At 48.2% G+C, this 24633-nt stretch overlaps 2 protein-coding genes across 7 annotated transcripts; both read left to right on the top strand.

Moving 5' to 3' along the window:
* Window positions 1–1067: 1067 nt before the first annotated feature.
* Window positions 1068–14634, top strand: LOC114768872 (desmoglein-3-like). 6 transcript variants are annotated; one of them, XM_028961290.1, is made up of 20 exons: window positions 1068–1086; window positions 1164–1267; window positions 3301–3426; window positions 3500–3652; window positions 4082–4223; window positions 4316–4482; window positions 4564–4698; window positions 6084–6209; window positions 6283–6453; window positions 6920–7061; window positions 7143–7309; window positions 7390–7524; window positions 7601–7783; window positions 7975–8441; window positions 8777–8919; window positions 9263–9484; window positions 9562–9813; window positions 11280–11407; window positions 12308–12583; window positions 12947–14634. In XM_028961290.1, the coding sequence occupies exons 2-20, from the start codon at window positions 1217–1219 to the stop codon at window positions 14117–14119; spliced, it is 4359 nt and encodes a 1452-aa protein (XP_028817123.1). In that variant the 5' UTR covers window positions 1068–1086; window positions 1164–1216; the 3' UTR covers window positions 14120–14634. The 6 variants fall into 6 exon arrangements, with proteins under 6 accessions (XP_028817123.1, XP_028817124.1, XP_028817122.1 ...); XM_028961291.1 differs by lacking the exon at window positions 1068–1086 and having other exon boundaries at window positions 1112–1267; window positions 12947–13822; window positions 13940–14634; XM_028961289.1 differs by lacking the exon at window positions 1068–1086 and having other exon boundaries at window positions 1112–1267.
* Window positions 14635–16154: 1520 nt separating this feature from the next.
* LOC114769658 (desmoglein-2-like) lies at window positions 16155–24159 on the top strand. Its single transcript, XM_028962852.1, has 14 exons — window positions 16155–16875; window positions 17735–17845; window positions 18676–18831; window positions 19507–19645; window positions 19735–19904; window positions 19981–20115; window positions 20459–20644; window positions 20747–21402; window positions 21484–21626; window positions 21754–21975; window positions 22049–22285; window positions 22397–22527; window positions 22776–23066; window positions 23440–24159. Exons 1-14 carry the CDS (start codon window positions 16825–16827, stop codon window positions 24157–24159), a joined length of 3348 nt encoding a protein of 1115 aa, XP_028818685.1. The 5' UTR covers window positions 16155–16824.
* The last annotated feature ends 474 nt before the right edge of the window (window positions 24160–24633 follow it).

The following is a 24633-nucleotide window of genomic DNA, read 5'->3' as shown; positions in this document are numbered from 1 at the left end:
TCAGGGTTAAGTGTCTTGCTCAGGGACACGATGGTAGTAAGTGGGGTTTGAACCTGGGTCTTCTGGATCACAGGCGAGTGTGTTACCCGCTAGGCTACTGAATCGGCCTGAAGCCACCGAGGTGGCGCGGTTAACGGTGGAACAAATGAAGGGTTTGTGCAAATCCACAACCAGTTAATGACTTTACAGACTGCAGTGTGTAAAACTGACACTAGTTAGTGTAATAGTGGCTTTAAAGTGATAAAGTGAAGTGATTGACACAGCAGCAGCACAGCACACAGTGCACACAGTGAAATTTGTCCTCTGTATTTAACCATCACCCTGAGTGAGCAGTGGGCGGCCATGACAGGCGCCCGGGGAGCAGTGTGTGGGGACGGTGCTTTGCTCAGTGGCACCTCAGTGGCACCTTGGCGGATCGGGATTCGAACCGGCAACCTTCTGATTACGGGGCCGCTTCCTTAACCGCTAGGCCACCACTGCTCCGACAGTTTTAGCGTCCCAGTGACTCCACCCTCCCCAGGTAACAAGCCCATTTGCCAGACAGGTGGTCCGTATCAGTTAATACCATGTTAATAACCTGTGTAAAGGTTACACAGGTTATGAACCAGAAGACCCGGGTTCAAACCCCACTTACTACCATTGTGTCCCTGAGCAAGACACTTAACCCTGAGTGTCTCCAGGGGGGACTGTCCCTGTACCTACTGATTGTAAGTCGCTTTGGATAAGGGTGTCTGATAAATGCTGTAAATGTAAATGTTAAGTTGTGTGTGAAGGTTGGAAAGTCCCGAGTGCTTCCTGCTCTCCTGCACAGTGAACATGTGTTTTGAGCTGCCGAGCTGTCAAAACTGGATAAAAGCCACATACTTTTACATCTACTCACACACGCAAAAACTCCACCCAGCCCAATCAGAAGGAAACCTCAAGCAGCTCAGGCTCTCAGGGTTCTGGACCACAGAGTTCTGGACCGGACCCGAGACGTGACCCTCTGCGGAGGACAGCTTGACCGTCACACTCATACTCTTTACACAAGATGTTCGGGGCTACACAGATTATCAAATCACCAAAATATCGCCAACGTTTTCGAAGGTAAACACGAGCCCGTGCGCATGCGCGTCCCGCCCCCACGATGACGTCGCCGGTAACCATGGTCACCTTGCTGCCAGGTGAGCTCGCGACTCGCCGCCAGACGCTCGAGCCTCACAGACAACCGGCCGCCATGACGCGCGCTGCGGCGTCCGCGGGACTCGCGCTGCTGCTCAGCCTGTCGGTAAGACCGGAACTAGAAAATACATAGAAAAAAAAGTACATTACAACTAATAGTAGTAGCGGTTTTTTTATTTGTTAATATGTATCATACACGTATCATAATGTATCATAATGACTAATAATAGTAATGATGATGATTATTATTATTAGAACTATAAAATAGTATGTAATAGTAATTCATTCTTGTTGTGTATCATACACTGAATATGTATTCACATTTGAAGGAAATAAATAAAATAACGATTATTAATAGTATAGTAATTTATACAAATAGTAGTAGGCACAAACTTCTGATCTTTCTATTGTAATGAAGGATTTATAAAGTGTGACGATGCTGAGAGAGAAATGTGTAAAAGTAACGTGTTCCGCGTTCCGAGCAGGAACATGGTGGTCAGGAGGAGTAGGGACTGAGTAGTGTTACGGGGCGTGGACGTGAGTGAAGTTCTGAGGAGCCAGGTGTCCGTCCTTCTGCTCGCTGTAGTGCAGGAATCTGAGGGGTCTGTAGCAGGTTCCACACCAGCAGAGCCAGTTCCACCGGACGGCAACGCCATTCAAAGACCCTAATCCCAGGCCTTTCCATCAGCACCACGCCCGTTTACTCAGCACGATACTCACCTGTCACGACAACCACCAGCAGCACGAAGGAGACGAAGCTGAGAAGACAGGAACCAGACACTGACCAGCGCGTCAGTAACCGGGCCCCCGGCTCAGGAATCTGTTTAGCGTTCGTCCCACTGAAACGGTCCAAAGAAACGTTTTTAAATGGAAAAGAAAGACTTTCGAAAAGATTCACAGATTTTAGCGAACATTAAAAACGCTGGATGAAAACGACTTGATCAGAAAAAGGGAAATCTGCACATTCAAAAAGAAAAGTTGCATTGAAATCCGCACAACCTTCATGACAATGACTGTCATTGTCGGAGGTGAATTAGCTGCTTCGTCTCTGTTGCATTCTGTCTGAAATCTTCATCAGGCAGGCAGGGTCTTTTTTAGATTCAAGAGTTTTTATTCGTCACACGCATTTTTATGGCTGTACAACATGCATATTGAACCACTCAATGCATAGTTATTAAAGTAATAAAGTAATAAAAATAGAATAAAGGGGAAAGTAAAGGAGAATAACAGAGGAATAAAGCACTAGAGGCTAGAAGTGGCATAAAGTGTTACGATCGGTTTCCTTTTTGTATAAAGTAGTTGTCATAAGTCTTCCATTATTTATTAAAAAAGGTATACGCACATTTGCAAAAATCTAGATATTTGAATATTGAATATCCGATAGATCCCCTTAGTTTAGTTGCAAACAGAAAGAAAAGAAAAGTTAATTTAACTTAAGAACCAGGCAGACCAATTCGACAACGGCTTCACACGGAGGGACGTCTATACAATCTTGTCTTCCCTCATATTCACTATATTTATATAAAACTTGCCACTTTACAAAATCTGTAATGTCTTTACACGAATATGGCTGCATGAATGTATAGAAATTTAATTAGAGCACGTCAGTCAGAAATCTTGGAACAGATATATATATAAATATTATATTATAATATATATTATATTATATTATAAATATTAGAATGTAAATATTACGCGTGTTGTTGTCTATTAGAAATTCATGATTTCACGTCTGATTCATGTTCATAAAATGTTCTTTTGAAATGTATAAATGGCGTTATTAAGTAAGAAAACAAGATGCACTTATGTGTCCATATTCCTTATTATAAGGAAGTAAGGAGGCTCTGGGTGGGGTCTCCTCATCACCACCCAGCCTGCGCCGATTCGGGCGTGGTGGAACAGGGACAGAACAGGGTAGGGGCGGAGTCTGATCTCGAAGACGAGATGGCGCCTGTGGCCGCGATGTCGGTTTTTCCCGGGAGAATTCCACGCCAGGGTGGAGTGATAAAGCGATGAATGCCACTTAATGTCAGTTAACGAGGGATAAAAGCGTCGCTCTTTCTGAACCTGTGAGTGTGTGCTCATGCTAGCATGGGTCTGTAATAAAGGTGTGTGTGTGTGTGTGTGTCCCTGTCACAGGTATGGAAGGTGGACAGCCATGCTGTGGCCTCTTCCTTGCTCCACAGACAGAAACGGGAGTGGATCATCCCTCCTCTAGTCCTGACGGAGAACACGGACTACAGAAATAAGGAATTCATTGCACAAGTAAGACCCACTCGCACTTTCTTCTTCTTTTTTACACTCACGGGCCACAAAATAAAATGTTCTGTTATTGCAGATCCGCTCAGACTTACATACGGAGCCGATATTTTATCGCCTGAGCGGAGTGGGTGCGGACCAGCATCCCATTAACCGCTTCATGGTCAAAAGAAGCTCTGGATATGTGAGGGTCACGTCCATCCTGGACCGTGAAGAAATTGACCAGTACAATGTAAGTTTGACCTCTGACCCCCTGCCAGTCTGTTGTGAATTTGCCTGTGGGCGGGGTGTGGCGATATTTTCGGAGGAAATGTTTTGTGTGGTTTTGGATCCTCGCCCTTCAGCAGTAAAAACATTGGTGTGCCTGTCTGAACCGGTGAACGACGGCGCTCTTCCTCTTTCACTTGTACTTCAAAGTGACGTGACTGTCATTGTGAAACACTGCAGCACAGCACACGGTGACACGGTGAAACGTGTCCTCTGTATTTAACCATCACCCTTGGTGAGCAGTGGGAACCATGACAGGCGCCAGGGGAGCAGTGTGTGGGGACGGGACCTTCGAACCTGCAACCTTCTTATTATGGGGGCTGCTTCCTTAACCGTTTGGCCACCACTGGCCCATGTGTTTATGAGTGATTTCTCATTTCTGTGCCCCCCACAGCTCACAGGATATGTAGAATATGCTGATGGATCACAGGCAGAGAATCCCATCGAGCTCCGCATTAAGGTCGAGGATGTGAATGACAACCCTCCAGTGTTCCAGCCCATCAGGCCTGTCTCCGTGAGCGAATTCTCCGCTGCAGGTACTGGGCACCATGTGGTCATGCTGGCTCCTCATCAGAACTTTAATCACATTTTCAGCAGTTGATTCTGAATCCTAATGTTTTAATCTCAGGTACGTCCATCATGACGATTTCTGCCACTGACGCTGATGAACCATGCAACATAAACTCGAAAATCAGATACAGTATCACGAAACAGGAGCCTCCAAGTCCAAAGCAGATGTTTGAGATCTCTCCAGATGGAGAACTTCTCATCAGAAAGCCAGACCTGGACAGGGAGGTGAGTTAAAAAAACGGTGAATTGAAATGAGTTGATACGGACACGCCCCGGGAGCGCTGATGATCATGTGATCTCCCTCAGCTGTACTCCATGTACAAACTCACGGTCCAGGGGGCCGACCTGTACGGTGCGCCTGGTGGAAAAACGAGCTCGGTGGACGTCACCGTGAACCTGCTGGATGTGAACAACAACATCCCGCAGCTGGAGAAGGAGCAGGTAACGAGCCACGCCCTGTTCTGGTGGCATCATGAGGGGCTTCTTTTTCTGACAAGTTGGGCCTTATCGGGGTTTTTAGTTTTGTAACTCACAATCTATAGAAACCGAATGAGAATTGCTGGTGTCGTCCTCCTGTAAAGTAAAGTAAAGTAAAAGTAAAGTTTCTGCAGTGTAGCTTCACTCCTCAGCTTCTCCCGCGGTACGAGGGGAGCGTTTATGAAAACAAGGTCCCGGACCTTCATGACAATGACTGTCATTGTCGGAGGTGAATTAGCTGCTTCGTCTCTGTTGCATTCTGTCTGAAATCTTCATCAGGCAGGCAGGGTCTTTTTTAGATTCAAGAGTTTTTATTCCTCACACACATTTTATGGCAGTACAACATGCATCTTGAACCACTCAATGCATAGTTATTAAAGTAATAAAGTAATAAAAATAGAATAAAGGGGAAAGTAAAGGAGAATAACAGAGGAATAAAGCACTAGAGGCTAGAAGTGGCACAAAGTTTTACGATCGGTTTCCTTTTTGTATAATGTAGTTGTCATAAGTCTTCCATTATTTATTCAAAAAGGTATACGCACATTTGCAAAAATCTAGATATTTGAATATTGAATATCCGATAGATCCCCTTAGTTTAGTTGCAAACAGAAAGAAAAGAAAAGTTAATTTAACTTAAGAACCAGGCAGACCAATTCGACAACGGCTTCACACGGAGGGACGTCTATACGATCTTGTCTTCCCTCATATTCACTATATTTATATAAAACTTGCCACTTTACAAAATCTGTAATGTCTTTACACGAATATGGCTGCATGAATGTATAGAAATTTAATTAGAGCACGTCAGTCAGAAATCTTGGAACAGATATATATATAAATATTATATTATAATATATATTATATTATATTATAAATATTAGAATGTAAATATTACGCGTGTTGTTGTCTATTAGAAATTCATGATTTCACGTCTGATTCATGTTCATAAAATGTTCTTTTGAAATGTATAAATGTCGTTATTAAGTAAGAAAACAAGATGCACTTATGTGTCCATATTCCTTATTATAAGGAAGTAAGGAGGCTCTGGGTGGGGTCTCCTCATCACCACCCAGCCTGCGCCGATTCGGGCGTGGTGGAACAGGGACAGAACAGGGTAGGGGCGGAGTCTGATCTCGAAGACGAGATGGCGCCTGTGGCCGCGATGTCGGTTTTTCCCGGGAGAATTCCACGCCAGGGTGGAGTGATAAAGCGATGAATGCCACTTAATGTCAGTTAACGAGGGATAAAAGCGTCGCTCTTTCTGAACCTGTGAGTGTGTGCTCATGCTAGCATGGGTCTGTAATAAAGGTGTGTGTGTGTGTGTGTGTGTGTGTGTGTCCCTGTCACAGGTATGGAAGGTGGACACCCATGCTGTGGCCTCTTCCTTGCTCCACAGACAGAAACGGGAGTGGATCATCCCTCCTCGACCCCTGAAGGAGAACACGGACTACAGAAATGACGAATCCATTGCTCAAGTAAGACCCACACACACTTTCTTCTTCTTTTTTACACTCACGGGCCACAAAATAAAATGTTCTGTTATTGCAGATCCGCTCAGACAAGAATACAGAAACAACTGTTTATAAGGCACCGATATTTTATCGCCTGACCGGAATGGGCGCGGACCAGCATCCCATTAACCGCTTCGTGGTCAACAGGAGCTCTGGGCTTGTGAAGCTCACATCCATCCTGGACCGTGAAGAAATTGACCAGTACAATGTAAGTTTGACCTCTGACCCCCTGCCAGTGTGTTGTGAATTTGCCTGTGGGCGGGGTGTGGTGATATTTTTGGAGGTAATATTTTGTGTGGTTTTGGATCCTCGCCCTTCAGCAGTAAAAACATTGGTGTGCCTGTCTGAACCGGTGAATGCCGGCGCTCTTCCTCTTTCGCTTGTACTTGTGAAACACTGCAGCACAGCACACAGTGACACGGTGAAACGTGTCCTCTGTATTTAACCATCACCTTTGGTGAGCAGTGGGCACCATGACAGGCGTCAGGGGAGAAGTGTGTGGGGACGGGACCTTCATCAAGGGGACCTTGGTGGCACCTTGGTGGATCAGGACTCGAACCTGCAACCTTCTGATTACGGGCCCGCTTCCTTACCCACCAGACCACCACTGCCCACGTAGTGCCAGTGAAGCTGCTGTGTTTATGAGTGAATTTTCATTTCTGTGCCCCCCACAGCTCACAGGATATGCAGAATACGCTGATGGATCACAGGCAGAGAATCCCATCGAGCTCCGCATTAAGGTCGTGGATGAGAATGACAACCCTCCAGTGTTCCAGCCCATCAGGCCTGTCTCCGTGAGCGAACTCTCCGCTGCAGGTACTGGGCACCATGTGGTCATGCTGGCTCCTCATCAACATTTTCAGCAGTTGATTCTGAATCCTAATGTTTTAATCTCAGGTACGTCCATCATGACGATTTCTGCCACTGACGCTGATGAACCATGCAACATAAACTCGAAAATCAGATACAGTATCACGAAACAGGAGCCTCCAAGTCCAAAGCTGATGTTTGAGATCTCTCCAGATGGAGAACTACGTGTCAAAGAGCCAGACCTGGACAGGGAGGTGAGTTAAAAAGCTGTGAATTGAAACGAGTTGATACGGACACGCCCCGGGAGCGCTGATGATCATGTGATCTCCCTCAGCTGTACGCCATGTACAAACTCACGGTCCAGGGGGCCGACCTGTACGGCGCGCCTGGTGGAAAAACGAGCTCGGCGGACGTCACCGTGAACCTGCTGGATGTGAACGACAACGTCCCACAGCTGGAGAAGGAGCAGGTAACGAGCCACGCCCCTGTTCTGGTGGCATCATGAGGGGTTCCTGCGGCGTAGCTTCACTCTGCTTCTCCCGCAGTACGAGGGCAGCGTTTATGAAAACGAGAAGGGGGTGGAGGTGATGAGGCTCAAAGCAACGGACCTCGACGTGGACCCGGCAAACCAGGAACTTGAATACTTCCTCATCTCAGGCAACGAAGGAGGGTACTTCAGCATGAAGACCGACCCCAACACCAAAGAGGGAATTTTAATGCTGGACAAGGTGAGTTTGCCTTTTTATCAGCTCCGCCCACTTTAATTTCTGATAAGGCACCACAAAGCAGCAGATCGTCAGATGTAACTGGTCACCAGTTAACCCGAGATTTGACCCCATTCTTTAATGGGTCAATTCAGAAGATCATTAACGACTGGCTGCAGGTTTGAGAGAATCATTTTATTCCTCTCTGATGGCAGGAGGTGGATTTTGAAACCATGCAGAACCTGAATCTCGGAGTTGGGGTGAAAAACAAAGCTCCTTACCACCCCTCGGTGTTGGGCGGATCAGCAGGAACGCTGAATGTGGGAGGAGGAGGAGGAGGTGCAGGTGGAGGAGGAGGAGGAGGAGGAGGAGGCAGCAGCAGTGGTGGTGGTGGTGGTGGTGGTAGTAGTGGTGGAGGAGGAGCAGGTGGTGGAGCCGGCACAGGCACTGGAACCGGTGGTGGTCCTGGAAACGGATCTACAACTTGGACTGCCAGCACCTGGTCCGGGAAAACCTATCCCTTAAAGATTAACGTGAAGGACAAGCCAGAGGGGCCAAGCTTTGACCCTAAAGTGAAAGCCATCCCCATCTCGGAGAACATTGGACAGGCGAACCTCCAAAACGTGATCGCACGCTACCCAGCCATCGATGGGGACACTAAAAAACCCTCCGAGAACGTGAGGTCAGTGTATTATTAGGTTATGTATATATATTCCAGCATAAAACTAGTAAATACAAGTCTTCATACTTTTATGGCAACATGAGCGACCTCACAAATGAGAAGATGAAATTGAGATTAGAAATTCCGTGGCAAATTCATGGCCACAAGAGGGCGACCTGAGAGCTCACGATCAGAGAGTGGTGCTTAATAAAGTGTCTATTTTAACATTTTAATAACATTTTTTTTTTTATGCAATGTTTTCTAATTATCGATGTGTGGAAAACATCACAAACCGATATTAGAATTGTGTTCTATTGGTCTAGACTCTGTTGAACCAAGCAAACTTCCTCTTTCAGGTATGCCAAAGGTCGTGACCCTGATAACTGGTTCACAATTGATGAGAAGACGGCTGAAATTAGGCTGAACAAGGTCCCGGACCGAGAGTCTCCGTTCTTGGTGAATGGAACGTACATGGCTGAGATTCTGTGTCTGACTCAAGGTAACCGCAGCTCTTTCTCCATCAGGTCTCCATCAGGATATGCCAGCATAATAAATTGAATGCAGTTGAAAAGCATCATTCACAGATAATTATTATTAATACTGAATCAAATTTGTAGTAATATTTCAGTTCTCCAGTTCGCCCACTGGGTGGCGCAAACTGAGCGCAGTTACAGGCTCTGCCGCATTCCACCGTAACTCATAAAACTCGCTCAGCAGGCCAAACGTTTCGCGTTACCGCACCACATTTTACAGCGAGAATAACAAAATGGACCAGAAATATCCCATGATGCACCAGAGGCTGCCCATATTTTATTGTAACGAGAACCCTTCCCTCTGTTCAGACATGCCGGTACAGACAGCCACTGGCACCATCGCCATCCAGGTGGAGGACTTCAACGACCACTGTCCTGAGCTCGCCGCACAAACCAGAAGCATGTGCACCGCTGAAGATGCCATATACGTCACGGCTGTGGACAAGGACGCCCCGCCCAACGGAGCGCCTTTCAAATTCGCCGTCGTCCCCGAGAACACTGAGGGCCACTGGACCGTAGAACATTTTAACGGTACGAACCACTTCCTGTTCTCCACCAGGAACTGCCTGTCAGGCAAGACAGTTGTTGTCTCATGTTGTCTCCTACAGACACCACGACCATCTTGAGAGCCCATGACGTCTTGTGGCCGGGTCCCTACAATGTCACTCTCGAGATCAGTGACCAGCAGGGAGAGTCGTGTCCAGACCTGCAGGTCCTCAGAGTGGACGCCTGTACCTGTACAGATCGGGGCGCCTGCAAGAGCGAGCTGAGGGAATCCAGCGCTGTGAGGGACGGGACGAGAGCAGTGCTGGGCCCGGCCGCCATCGGCCTCATCTTCCTGGGCATTCTGGCGCTGCTGCGTAAGGAACTCGCTCATTTCACATTTCAGACATTTTCATTTCTTACAATGAGGCAGATTAGCAGGTCATTCGATGTACAGTCGTGGCCAAAAGAACGACACAAATACGGGTTTTTCACAAAGTTTGCTGCTTCAGTGGTTTTAGGTCTTTTGCTCTATTTAAGAATAATTCCAAGCATTTTATTAATTCCAAAGGTTTTTTATTGAGAATGACATCAAGTTTATACAAAGAGTCTATATTTGCAGTGTTGACCCCCTTTTAAAGACTTCTGCCCTACAGGCTGTCAATCAACTTTTGGACCAAATACTGACTGACAGAGACCTATTCTTTCATAACCAGTGCTCGGAGTTTGTTAGAATTTGTGGGTTTTGTCCACCCGCCTCTTTAGGATTCACCACAAGATCTCAGTTGGATTAAGTTCCAGGGAGTTTCCTGCCATGAACCCAAAATTTCAATGTTTTGTTCCCCGAGCCACTTCGTTCTCACTTTGGCCGTACGGCACGGCGCTCCATCGTGCAGGAAAAGGCATCGTTCTTCACCAAACTGTTCTTGGATGGTTGAGGGAAGACAGGGCAGAGCAAAAAAAAAGTGGAGGTAAAGGAAACATACAAGGTCATATGGGCCATAATTCGTCTGGTTTACATTAAAAACACGTGTTTTTGAATAAAGGGTTGGAAACTAATGCTTCATTAGCATCATCTCTCTCTCTCTCTCTCTCTCTCTCTCTCTATATATATATATATATATATATATATATATATATATATATGAACAGATTAATCGATTATTAAAATAATTGTTAGTAGCGGCCCTAGACTGAGCCTACTCCCTTGGATGAGAAGCAGCCCCACACATGAATGGTCTCAGGATGCTTTACTGTTGGCTCGAGACGGGACGGATGATGGTCACCTTTTGTTCTCCGGACAATCATTTTACCAGACGCCCCAAACAAAAAAAAATGACTTTACCCCAGTCCTCAGCAGCCCTGTACTTCTTCTTAATACCTGTACTTTTTGCAGGATCTCAGTCTGTCCTTTATTTTTTTCTTGGAGAGAAGTGGCTTCTTTGCTGCCCTTCTTGACACCAGGCCCTCCTCCAGAAGTGCTGCTGACATTCCTGAGCAAGCTCAGCACTGGTGGCACCCCAATCCCACAGCTGAGTCATCTTCAGGAGACGGTCCTGGGGCTTCCTCGACTTTCGTGGGCGCCCTGAAGGGTGACGGGTTAAAAGCAGAGGACACTTTCAGGATCACTGCAATGATCTCAGCAGGTCCTTTTCTGGCGGGGCTGAAATACAGGAATTAAGTTCATTTTCATGGCAAAGAGGGACTTTGCAAATCATCTGATCGCTCTTCATAACATGTGGAGTATAAAAACGGAGGCAGAAAAACAGTATTTGTGTCGTTCTGAAAACTGTTGCCCGTGCGTGTAGTTGTAAAGTCGTCTCATGTCCTGTCCTCTCCACAGTCCTGCCGCTGCTACTGCTGTTTTGTCTATGCGGGACGGCAGGAATGGTGGGAGCTTTCACCGAGATGCCATTCGGCACCAAGGAGCACCTGATCTCCTACCACACCGAGGGACAGGGCGAGGACCGGGTAACTTTTACACATTATTACTGGCCCAAATAGTGTAAAGCTCGTAATCTCAACAGGACCCAATTCATATCACGGGTTATGGGTCATGGGCAAAAACCTTAAATGAACACGGGCCACACCCAATTTAGCGCTTTACAGAGTTAAGTCTGTTAAACTGAAACTATTTAGGGGTGGTAGTAGCCTAGTGGGTAACACACTCGCCTATGAACCAGAAGACCTGGGTTCAAATCCCACTTACTACCATTGTGTCCCTGAGCAAGACACTTAACCCTAAATTGCTCCAGGGAGACTGTCCCTGTAACTAATGATTGTAAGTCGCTCTGGATAAGGGCGTCTGATAAATGCTGTAAATGTAAATGTAAATTTAGTGCTGAATGCCAGAATGCCAGTGACTCCGCCCCTCCCCAGGTAACAAGCCCATGTGGGTGGTACACAGGTGCCAGGCCGGGGGTCCATACAGGAACCCATGGGAGGAGCAAGAGTCGCCGCTCTCACACCCTCCACCAGCGCGCAGCTTGTCTACTATTTTAATTCAAGCATTCTGAGGCGTGAAGCTGTGACAATGACATGAATTCTGCCGAAAATGCACAACTAATACACGATTACACACCCGAGTACAGGATTCCTCCTGTTGGTGGAATTCTCTGAAGAACAGTGAAACCGGCGGGCGTTGCCCTCCGAACGCCTGCAGTTGTTGGAGAGGAATGTGGGCGTGGCATGAGAGCAGTAATTATAACACGCCCCATGCCAGTAGCTTTTTACATCGGTTTTCTTATGACGATTTGACCATTTAAGTTCCACACTGACACGATGGTGGCACTTGTAGTGACGTTCCATCAGTCCTGTACTAGAAACCAGTCCAAGCTGAGTAGATGACATGATGTTCTCTCTCCTTCTCAGGACGTCCCTCTGCTGATGTCGTCTGCGGTAGACAATGGAGGAATGACAGAGTGTGGGATGGGAATGGCTGGGGCAGGGGCGGGAATGGGAATGGGAATGGGACTCATGTCAACAGAGGGAGGCTTCCAAGAATCCACCGCCATGGGAATGGGCTCCATGGCCATGATGGGCACGATGCAGAATGGCCTGTTCCACTCCAGGCATGACATGAGCTACGGCACAGCATACGACGGCATGTCTCTACCTGACGCCTTCCTGCAGGATTACTACTTCAAGGTGTGTCCGCGGCACTATATGCAAATCAGGAACACAAATCAACCCCACACACATTTTCTCATGACAGCGTGAAACAGAGAGAGAGAGAGAGAGAGAGGAACAGATTACAATCATATTGTAAATTCGATCTGTATTAGTATATTCGATTCTACTACATGTATGAGATGAGTGAGTAGTGACTGCGTCCACCAGAAACCACCCAAACGCGACAAATCACGCCGCGCATACCTCCACTGACACCGCCACTTCCCCCCGGGGGCCGGAGCCACATTTTCACACGCAAGAAGTCGATCGAACGTGTTTTTCTAAATGAACCAATAAAAACGCAGCCTGAGTTGTTGTTTTATTTTCTTGTCACCGCAGAAAGCCGCCGGCGCAGCAGAGGGCGGCGCCCCTCAGAAAGACGCTCTGTTGGTGTACGATTACGAAGGCCAGGGCTCGCCGGCGGGATCTGTCGGCTGCTGCAGCCTCCTGGAGTCCGATAGCGACCTGCAGTTCCTCGATGACCTGGGGCCAAAGTTCACGACCCTCGCCCAGATCTGCGGAGGCAACCGGATCGACGTCGCCCCCAAGGTCCTGGCCACCCCGCCTCCCAGACCCATCACCCCAAAGCAGGCGCCCCCTGTCACAGTTTCCATGGCAGCCGGGACCAGCACCGCCAGCACCGCCGCAGCTCCTGCTCCAGCTGCTTCATCATCACGCATGGAAAAGGTGGTCACCATGGTGAACGATCAGCGCATGGCCTCTCTACCCAGCATGCACCAGCACGAGAGCGTGAGCGTAGGCGTGCCCACTCAGACCGTCCTGCTGCAGCAGCAGCCGCTCTACTACGTCATGGAGCCTCAGATGACCAACACCGTCCTGCTGGCCGAGAGGCCGTCCATGGGCGTCGGCCAGAACGTCTTCCTGATGAACGGAGCCCATTCCGGGGAGGGGCTGATCCTGCAGGGCTCCGCCCCGGCACAGGCCACCCTGGGCCGAGCGGATAGCATGGTGCTGGTTGGGGCTGGAGGAGCAGGAGGGGCGGGGCTATCGCTGGGTCCTGGTCTCCTGCACACCAGCAACCTCTCTGGCTCGCAGCTTCTGCTGGTGGATGGCGGCGTGGGCGTGGGGCAGGGCGGGACCCTGCAGAGGGCAGGCACCGTGGGCGGGGCCCAGGGCATGGTGCTGCTGGATGCACAGGGAGCTGCAAGGTCGGTGCCACCGGGCAACCTACAGTCCGGCGGTGGGCAGGGCCTGGTCCTGCTGGAGCGGCCAGCGGTGTCGGTGGCCACTCAGGGGTCAGCCACCATGGTGACCTCCACGCAGAGCGGCATTGGGGGCATGAGAGCCCCGCCCAGCGGCGGGCAGGGCCTGGTCCTGCTGGAGCGGCCAGCGGTGTCGGTGGCCACTCAGGGGTCAGCCACCATGGTGACCTCCACGCAGAGCGGCATTGTGGGGATGAGAGCCCCGCCCTCAGTGAAAGTGAACACCCTGCCGACCATGCAGAACGTGGTCCTCCAGGAGAAGAAGGTGGTGACCAGCAGCACAAAGTAACGGTGGAGGAAAGTTCTGCTTCACGTTATCACGGTGATGGATCTGATGCATCTGCTCGTTCTCAACTCTTCTCCTTGAACGTCAGTGGTGGACGAGGGAGGAGGACACTCCCGAGGGCAAAATGGTTTCTCTTCTTTCGCTGCTTGGACTGGGACAGGCCGTCTACCGTTTTCTCCAATTTTTTTACACTTTTTTTAAAAATGCTAATTTTTTTTTCTAAAGAAAATTGTCAGTTTTTACAAATGGACCAATCATTCTTTTAATTTTTATTAAATATTCTCATGCCATAACCCAGAAACGTTTTATTTATTCATCTCGCTGGTGGCGACCTGTTTACTCAACACCGAGCGGCCAGGATACGGGTGGAGCTGCTCGCTCTGGGTGTGTTTTGGTAATTTCATGATTTCAGTTGCTCTGGTGTGAGGAGTTTGTAAAGTGTCTACCTGATCACTTTTTATTATTATACAAAACCATCTAAAAAAAAGAATAAAAAGCCGTCAGAACAATGTTTTTTACCTCTGTGTGTGTGTATGTGTGTGTGTGTGTGTGTGTGTGTGTGTGAGAGGTGGTATTCACTGCAGATAAAGGCAGATCGTTCAGTGCAATAACACAAACCCAACCAGGAAACAGACAGCATGAAACATGGAACATTCCAGACTTGTATAAGTTGCCAGACATGCACGCACTGCAGTATGGTCATGTGACCACTTTCACCGACTCTGGAGTTTGGTCTGGAGGTCAATTTGTGCCTTTTGCCAGATGATTTATCTTCATCTGAATAGAATGTCAAGTTTGGTTTAAAAAGAATTAAAAATCCCACCTTGAAATAGAGGAAATGGGTCCAGTTTAGGTACCGCAGACCAGATCTGAACAGAACCTGGTGATCATCATCTCAAAGCTGTACTGGTCAGGAAAATGGAGACGCCGTAAAGGCAGGTCGAAACAATCTCTTCTGCCTCAGGCTCCAAGCTCCTTAAAACCTTCTCATGCCCTTGTCATTTGCGTTTCAAGAAAATATTCATTCATCTTTAAATCGGGTTATGGGTCAGTGACCCTTGGGCCATGCGGCAAAAACATCTACCCCAACCTGCCCCATTTAACTGGAGTAAGAACTTAAACTTTACCCTTCATTACCAGTCTGAACGTCAGTGAGGGTGAAGAAGCAAGAAATAAAAGTACTTAAACATGTATACATTTTTACAGAATAATACAGAAAAATTATATAAATATAGATAGATATACACACAAAATATATAGATATTTACATTTACATTTACGGCATTTGGCAGACACCCTTATCCAGAGCGACTTACAATGATATACACACACACACTAATGTATTGAGTCTGCTGAAGAACTCCAAGTTCTTCTAAATGTTGGTGTTATTTGGAAGTTTTTAACAGTGTCCCTTCAAGGTGACGTGTGCGTATGTTGTTAGGTGAACGTTGCATGAAGGTTTGCGCCTCAGGGCCACCGGGCCGTGAAACCGGTCAGAACTTGCTGCTCACCAACTTTGCTGCTGTCGTTTTTTTTTCTCTGCCGCAGAACTTCTGAGAAACGCCGTGCGAGACGAAAATGCGGTGAAGGTGGAACACGTAGCAGAACGCAGACGGTCCCAGCTGTCACACGCACTCGGTACACAACCCACAATCCACTGCAGCAGTCAGTCTGAAGGCCGGTACAGCGGGGCCGCCCAGTCATGACCCATAATTACGGCTGGAATGGAGAGCAGTTCCGTTGGGCCTGTAATAAATATCATCATGTTTTTATGGCCAATAGACACTAATTGCATTCATTAGACAACACAGTGTTGTGAAAATGAATGATTTGTGAATTTTCATCATGCTGCACTTATATACATATATATTAGAAGGTGACCTTCACTGATGCAGCTTCGCTCTGTATGCATCTGGAGCTGCTGTTCTGACGTCTGTTTACACGGTTCTTCTTCTTCCTTCGGCTCCTAGCGGCCGCCACAGCGGATCAACCGGTCTGGTTGTAAAAGCAAAAGTTTTTTATATCCAAACACACGCCATGTGGGTCCCCGTGGCTTCATAACTTGCATTCTTATTGTGTCTTGATGATGTTGTGAGTTCCCTGTACAACTGGCGGCTTGAAGTGGGCTATTTACTTAATTTACTTTACTTCACTTTACTTTACTTCGCTTTACTTGGCAGACGCTTTTATCCAGACACCAGCAATGCTCGTTCGGTTTGTATAGATTTTAGAGCCCCAATAAGGCCGAACTTGTGTGTGTGTGTGTGTGTGTGTGTGTGCGTGTTAGTGTTGGACTCGTTTGAAATACTTTTTAAACAAGTCGGTTTTTAACTGTTTCTTAAAGCTGGTGGCTATTTGCTTAAAGCTGATGTTATTTTGTGAATATTTAATTAATGCTCATTAACATAAATTCAAATGCAATGTTGGTCCAACCCTGATGACAGACAGGGTCACAAGGCCAATTCTGCTGAATATTGGGGTCCATTGCAGTAACCAGGTGTGAGGTAACGGAAGGAGAAGGACGGGAGGGACGACGAGGTGGAGCTGGTGGATGACTGAGGTGGAGCTAGAAGTCATGTGTGCAGCCTAAAGCTTCACATAACATACAGCCCACGATCGCTTCAACTACACACTCCGCGTTCCCAGAACACAGGTGAGACGCGGCGGGGGAGGACAGAGCAACGGCAGGGAAACGGGTTCTGGTTACCATGGCGAGGGAGAGAGTGTGGGTGCTGACACTACTGCTGACCTTGATGATTGTGAGTTAACACACACACACACACACACACACACACACATATAGAACCTACGGGCTTCATCTCACCATAGTCTTCATTTCAGGTATCTACCTGTATACGTATGCATGTATATGTAATATTTCATCTTCATTTACATTCACGGCATTTACCAGACGCCCTTATCCAGAGGGACTTACAATCAGTAGTTACAGGGACAGTCCCCCTGGAGACACTCAGGGTTAAGTGTCCTGCTCAGGGACACAATGGTAGTAAGTGGGGTTTGGACCTGCGTCTTCTGGTTCATAGTGTATTACCCGCTAGGTTACTACCACCCCACACACCTTTAATATACGTGGCCCTACACGCATAATATATGCATTATATATATTATAAGCCGGAGATCTACCTGCACGGCTAAACTGTTTTAAACCTGGATCCTCCATAAATCACAAGCTGCAGGATGCTGAGAGCGGCGGAGGATTTACTGGCCAAGATCGTCAAACTCAGAAATGTTGGCAAGAGCCACGGGAACCACAGAGAAAGAACGCCATAGAGCTTGTGAAATGGAGGACACCTCAGGGTCTGTCCCTAATTTTGATCACCGTCTCTCTTTTATTGTCTAAGAGTTAAAAATGGGTTCCTCAACCCCACAGAGCGCAGCGGAGTTCAGGTTTCAGGCCAACATTTCCAGTATTACACCACAGAGCCGAGGCGGGATCGGGCCGACCTGTTCCAACCACACACGCAGTAGCTGAACTCGGACCTTGGCAGTGAAAAGAACAGCTCCTTTAAACCATGACCCCGATACGTACTTGGACCAGATTTGGGCGGGCGTGGTGACCACGCCCGCGTTTCACCACAGTGTGGAATGTGTGTGCAGGTCACCAGGGCGGGCAGCGCTGGACGTGGACGTAAGAAGCGCGACTGGATCCTGCCCCCGGCCCGGCTGATGGAGAACGTTGACTACACCAAACAGGAGTACGTGGCGAAGGTACAGGCAGCGCCTGAGCGCCATTTTCTGGTGTGTTTGTGATGCCCCGGGGAGCTGGAACAGGCAGCTGTAGTCTCGGTGTTGTAATCATACTGGAAGATCTGGTTTTGTGATTTTATTACAACTTTCTGAGGCTATAGGTGTCTCTGCTGATGGTTAAATACAACACCGTAAAGACACCGGTGTGGGACATTCATATCAGTGCAGATCCGGTACGAAGTCAACAAAACAACACACACACACACACACACATCTTGTACTTGAAAAATTCCCCATATGTGTGAAAAGTGAGAGTAGAAAGTAAAAGTGACCCAGCAGGAGAATTAAAATTGAATTTAGAAAATAAAAGTGGTGGGTGTGGCCCCACTTTCCCCCTAATGTTGGGTGCATGGTGAGACTGGCTCTGGTGGCTGCGACCCTGCTTAGGACCACGTGGTAATGAGCGAGTTAATGACAAGCATTATATGCACCATCGGCAGGAGTGACGCCGACCCTATAAGTGCACATGGTTCCAATTTATGTAAAAATTAGTGTAAAATTTGTATAACGTTACTTGGGTGGGGCAGGCAACTCAAAGCCAATTCTAATGTCTCCATGGACACCATTGTTGATTCAAAAAATAAGTAGAGCACGATGTGTCTGAGAAGGACTTCCAGAGTTTGGGGACAACGTGGAGGGTACGTGAAGTTCTCTCAGACCATTTGCAGGTTTGTAGTAAAGAGGCACAAGTTCATATCTGGCACCTTATTAAACATGTAGGGAGAGTCGTATTCCTTTCTGCTGTTTAAAAGTATGAGACGCGTGAACCGGGACCTTTTCTACTCACCAAGATCCGTTCAGACCTGGACAAGCACGAGAAGCTGCATTACAGCCTGTCAGGGGTGGGAGCTGACCGGGACCCGGCCAACCTTTTCATCGTCGACCCTGACACTGGATTCCTGAGGCTCACGGGCATGCTGGACCGAGAGAAGATCCACCAGTACAACGTGAGTTGTAAATGTAAATGTCCATGAAACAATGACTGAAGGAAAACAATAGACCAATACGTTTTTTTAATTGTTCTAAATACAGCTATCATTAAAACACGTAGTATGGTGGTAGTAACCTAGAAGACCACAAATTCACAGGTTAACTTGTTCAGACCGGAGCCGGATCTACGCTGGGGCAAATGACTTCTGGCCTATAGTACCTACCTTGTCTGCATGATTCGCTGCTTGTAAATTTGTTTCGGTGATTGGTAAAAGTTTTAGCGTGTTGTAAATAGTTTTTATTAAATGTAAATTTTTTGGAAAGTTAATTTGATTTGCGATTCTCGGCCACCATCGTCAGGTGATGCATTTTACTTACGTGCGAGTGAAGCTCCTAGTCTAGACAAGAAAGCCGGGCTTTCCTGTCGGGGTCGGGTTGGGCCTAACTTTTCCACTTACAGCAGGAGGCTTTTATGTAGCAGCCTGTCTGCTGTCTGTGTGGAAAAAAATAACTAAGAAACAAAAAAATACATCTATAATTGTACAGTCAGTTCTCCCAGTTTCAGTCCCGGTTTCTACCTCGACTGTCAGCCTGTCTGCTGCACAGAGCCGATTAAAGGAAATGTCATGTTGTTTTGGTCGTGGTCATGAGGTCTGTGTTTGGTCACCTCCCCCACCAATGACTACTCACAGCTGACTGGGGTCGCCAAGTTCCGGAATGGGACCATTGCAGAGTCCGGCATCGAGTTGAAGGTGCGAGTTGAAGATGAAAACGACAACCCGCCAACATTTGAGCTGCACAAAGGCATAGTGAGGGAATGCAGCAAAGTTGGTATGAAGCATCTTCTAGACACCTAGACATGCCTCTTCTTGTCCTGAGCTGGATTTGCGATGTTCATGCAGACTTCATTCTCATGACAGGGACGTATGTCTTGAATGTGACAGCCAAGGATGCTGATGACGTGAGCACCATCAATGCCAAGGTGGCCTACAGCATACTGAAGCAGGAACCCGAGGGCAGCAAGCCGGTGTTCACCATCAACAGGGACACGGGCGAGGTGTATGTGAAGGAGCCAATTCTGGACAGAGAGGTGATTTATTTATCCATACGCATGTATTTCATTTGTCCCCCCCACGGTGGCTTCAAGGTGTGTTCTCTCCTCGCAGATGGTGGATTTCTACTCACTGATTGTAAAAGGAGTGGACATGGACGGAGCCCCCGGCGGCAACACAGGAACTGGAACGGTGCACATTAGGGTTCGGGACATAAATGACAACGTTCCGACCCTGGAGAAAGAAGAGGTAGGACTCGGTCTTGCTGTAAATTCTATACTATTCGCAACTCATTCGTTGAAATTATTCATTTAAAGTGGTGACACATACAACATTGAAAAAGAAAAAAAAAACTCAATAAAAAGACTCAATAAAAAGAGCCATGTAGCGCCCCCAAGTGTCTAAATAAGAAGATTACATTATGTGCTTTTAAAATCGCATGAATGGTTGTATGTGTCTGCATCCCCTAATAAACAACTGATTTACGTTTTCCATAATTGATGTTAGCTATGAAATATATGGAAAAGGTTGTGGAGTTTCTCTACAAGCCCAGGATTAAGGTGGGGAGTTGGTGACATTGTCCCTCCTGCAGTACTCTGGGAACGTGGATGAAGGAGTGGCCGACGTGGTGGTGATGAGAATTAAAGCCCTCGATAAGGATCTGGAGAAGACTGATAACTGGCTCGCCGTTTTTAACATTGTGTCGGGAAATGATGATGGGCTCTTCGCCATCGAAACTGACCCTGTGACGAATGAGGGGATCCTGAAGCTGGTGAAGGTAAAGGAGTTTTATATAAATCTATAAATCACTTTCACCACTCAACCTTGTGTTTTGTCTCAAATCATGCCAATAATAATGCAACCCTGTGGATTATTGAAGCCTGTGGACTTCGAAAAGGTGAAAAGTCTGGACCTGGGAATGGAAATTGCGAATGTCGCTCCCTTCATCAATGGAACTGCTCTGGCTCTGGGTCTGGATCTGGATCTGGGCGCAGATTTAGGACTGGCTGCTGGTGGAGGACCGGACGCAGGTTTGGGGATTGGACTCAATGTTGGACTTGATGCTGGACTTGATGCTGGACTCGACGCTGGTCTAGATGCCGGGCTCGACGCTGGGCTCGGAGGCGGGGCTGATGTTGGAGTAGACGTCGGAGCGGGCGCCGGAGTCGATGTTGGACTAGACGCAGGCGCAGGCGCAGGCGCAGATGTAGGTGTGGATGTGGGTTTGGGAGGAGGTCCTGGTGTAAAGCCTGGGGTGAAACCAGGTGGAAAACCCAGTGGCAAACCAGGTCCTGCTCCAGGTAAAACTCCAGGCCCTAAACCGGGTCCTAAACCAGGTTCTAAGCCAGGAAAAAAGCCCGACAAGCTTTACCCAGTGAGCATTGCGGTCAACAACTTGCCAGACGGACCAGGCTTCGAGCCCAGTGTGAAGGAGGTGCCAGTGTCCGAAAATCCAGAAGACGTCAAGGTGCCTGTGGTGATCGCTTCGTACCCAGCTCTGGATGGCGACACCGGCAAGGTAGCAGAGAACGTGAAGTAAGTGAAAGCGAAGCAACAATGAGCTTAAGAACGCAGTCGTAGGCGTGCAGAAACACTCCAGATCAGATGTTCCCTCAGGTATGCGAAAGGCCACGATCCCGCCAACCTGTTCTCGATTAACGAAGACACCGCTGAGATCACGCTCAACAAGGTGCCTGACCGAGAGTCACCATTTGTCGTGAATGGGACCTACATAGCCAAGATCCTCTGCATGACCCAAGGTGCATTGTCCAAAAACCTCCCTCAAGTCTATAGTGTCTGTATGTTCCTCACTGCTGAGAGGAACCTTGGGCCCTGGCACCATCAGTACAAGTTCACTTCAAGTTGACTCATTTAACTGTGTTTTAGATGCCCCGTCGAAGACTGCTACTGGGACTATAGCCATCAAGGTTCTGGACTCAAACGACCACTGTCCACATCTGACCAGCACGTACAAGGCCATCTGCAGTGACACCAAAATAGTGAACATCACAGCCTTCGATGAGGATGCCGACCCCAATGGAGCCCCGTTTCTCTTCACTCTGATCCCCGAGGACACCACGGGGTTGTGGGAAGCTGAGAATTTGAACGGTGAGGAGATGCTCTCAGATGCTCATTTCTGTTTCACAAGAAAGACGGATATTTACAACCTTTCACCTGACAGACACAACGGCGAGGTTCCAGGCCCTGGAGCATCTGTGGCCAGGGACGTACCACCTCACCGTGCAGGTGTCCGACGCTCAGGGTCTGAGCTGCCCAGACCCTCAGAAGTTCGAGCTGCAGGTCTGTACCTGCGCTGCCGGGGAAGGCTGCAGCCTGAGGGCCAGCCAGCTGGGAACATCGTCCACCATCGGAGCTCCTGCCATAAGCCTGCTTCTTGCCGGACTTGGGCTCCTGCTCTGTAAGTAACCGCGTTAAAAATGAATCGTGGAATCACGAAATGAATCGTTCCAACAGCGCCACCTGGTGGCGCCAAGCCGGCTGTGCCGTCTAATGGTCTTTGTGTGTCTAGTTGTTCCTCTCCTGCTGATGTTCTGTCAGTGCGGTAATGCGGCCAACATGCTAGAGAGTTTTGCTGACATGCCCTTCAACATCAAAGAGCATCTGATCCAGTACCACACCGAGGGTCAGGGTGAAGACGCGGTAAAGTTCCCCTTTCGCTGTTACAGTGGTGTTACAGTGATTTAGACCATCTGATATTCCATGGAATGATTAAACGATGCTTCCATGCGAGGACCTCAGGGATCTTTAGCTTTATAAGGAGCTTGACAGTCATGCGCCGGGCATGGGTGGCACAGGCCGTCATGGCACCCTGTTCTAATGCAAAATAGCCTAACAGTTAGAGAAACGTCCCGGTGCAGACTTCTAATGACGACCTGCTTGTTCTACAGTCAGTGCCCAACTTGAAAGCCCCTCTGGTGTCGACCAACATGGGTGCGGCCAAATTCAGTGGCGTCGCCATGTCCCCGTTCCAGATGATGACAGCTTCAAGAAGCCTAATGGGTGGCATGTCAGCGAAAGATCAGAGGAGTGAGATGGAGTTCCTCAGCCAAAGGAGGACGTTCAGGAACAATCTTCATGCCTCACACTACATGACATTCACGCATGAAAACAACGAGGGCCAAGATGAACTCGATGGTATGGCCTTGCCCCAAGCCTTTCTGATGAACTACTACTCCCAGGTAAGGTACAGGATATGAGGCCATCGTTACTCCACCAGTCATTGCTCTAAACCCCAGTGCTCTGTAGTGTGGGGGTCAATGTCCCTATTGTCACAACTAGTGAGTTAACTAATTAACTAAAGTTGATAACCTGCATGTTGCTGTTGGTAGTGGGCGTGGGCATGTGGGAGGAGATGGACACTGTCACGTATTGACAGGAGGGGGTGTGAGAGCTGTCAGTCATAACCTCAGGCTCCTCCCCTTTTAAAATTTTCTTTCCAAAAAATCATTAGAATTAATCTTCTAATTCCTCTTCTTTCAGGAGAAACTAGATGGAGTCAGTAGATGTCAGTAGAACCAGGTCTGAAGTGAATTTGTGTGTTTTGCCCCTCAGAAAGCCGCCGGTGCAGCAGAGGGCGGCGTCCCTCAGAAAGACGCTCTGTTGGTGTACGATTACGAAGGTCAGGGCTCGCCGGCGGGATCTGTCGGCTGCTGCAGCCTCCTGGAGTCCGATAGCGACCTGCAGTTCCTCGATGACCTGGGGCCAAAGTTCACGACCCTCGCCCAGATCTGCAACCCACCGAAAATCACGGTTCAACCCAAAGCTGAACCAATTCGAGCCAGCAAGAAGGTGGAGAGTGTGAGCGCTGTCACTGGTCACGCTGTAGACATTCGTCAGGAACGTCCCCCTCCTCCTCCTCCTCCTCAGACCTCCATCACTGAAGTGACAAACACGCTCAGAAGCTCCTCCTACCAGTCCAGCATGCACCAGAACCAGCAGCAGAGCATGAGCGTGAGCGTAGGCGTGCCCACTCAGACCATCCTGCTGCAGCAGCAGCCCCTCTACTACGTCATGGAGCCTCAGATGACCAACACCGTCCTGATGGCTGCTGGTTCCTCTGTGGGCGGCGGCCAGGGCATGTTCTTGATGAACGGGGCACAGGCAGGAGAGGGGATGATCCTGCCTGGTGCTGGAGGCATGATGGTCGTCGAGAGCTTTCCAGGGTCAGGAATCTCTCATGGGACCCTGTCCAAAGGCAAGGTCATGAGGTCACAAGTGGTGAAAGCCAAAAGAGCATCTTCCAGCTCTGCTGATATGAACATCAAGAAATGATGAACATGAGGGAGGTTCATACCAAAAATAAATAAATCCCGTGCCAGGAAACAGCTGAACTTCTCGGTTCTCCTAGTGTTCCTCACAGACAGCGGACATCTGAACTCTGGGTTCGGATCATTTTAACTGTCCATGCCAGGTCTCCAACTCTACTGGTGTGTAAATGTGTATGTATCGGTTTTACTCTACCTGGTTTTCTGGAATTCAATGTCTCTAAATGAAAGGATAAATGGACAAAGGACAATTTCAGGACAAATAACAGAATTTATATGGCACTCAGACCATAAGCTCCCATCCTAAAATCCTACAAAGCCCACTGATGTCTTCCCAGGCTAAACCCCAGATAATGTGGATCCTAGAAGAACGTACCCAGAAACCGTAGAATAGTCCTACCTGCCTCCCCTCCTTATGGTGCCCCTGGTTATATCCTGCTTATAACTCCTATCCCAGTGCAGAACATCTGGTCGTTGGTTT

This window comes from Denticeps clupeoides, chromosome 19, assembly GCF_900700375.1.
Source record: "Denticeps clupeoides chromosome 19, fDenClu1.1, whole genome shotgun sequence".
NCBI lineage: Eukaryota > Metazoa > Chordata > Actinopteri > Clupeiformes > Denticipitidae > Denticeps > Denticeps clupeoides.
The sequence above is the reverse complement of the archived record's forward strand: the minus strand, read 5'-3'. Positions and strand labels throughout refer to the sequence as shown.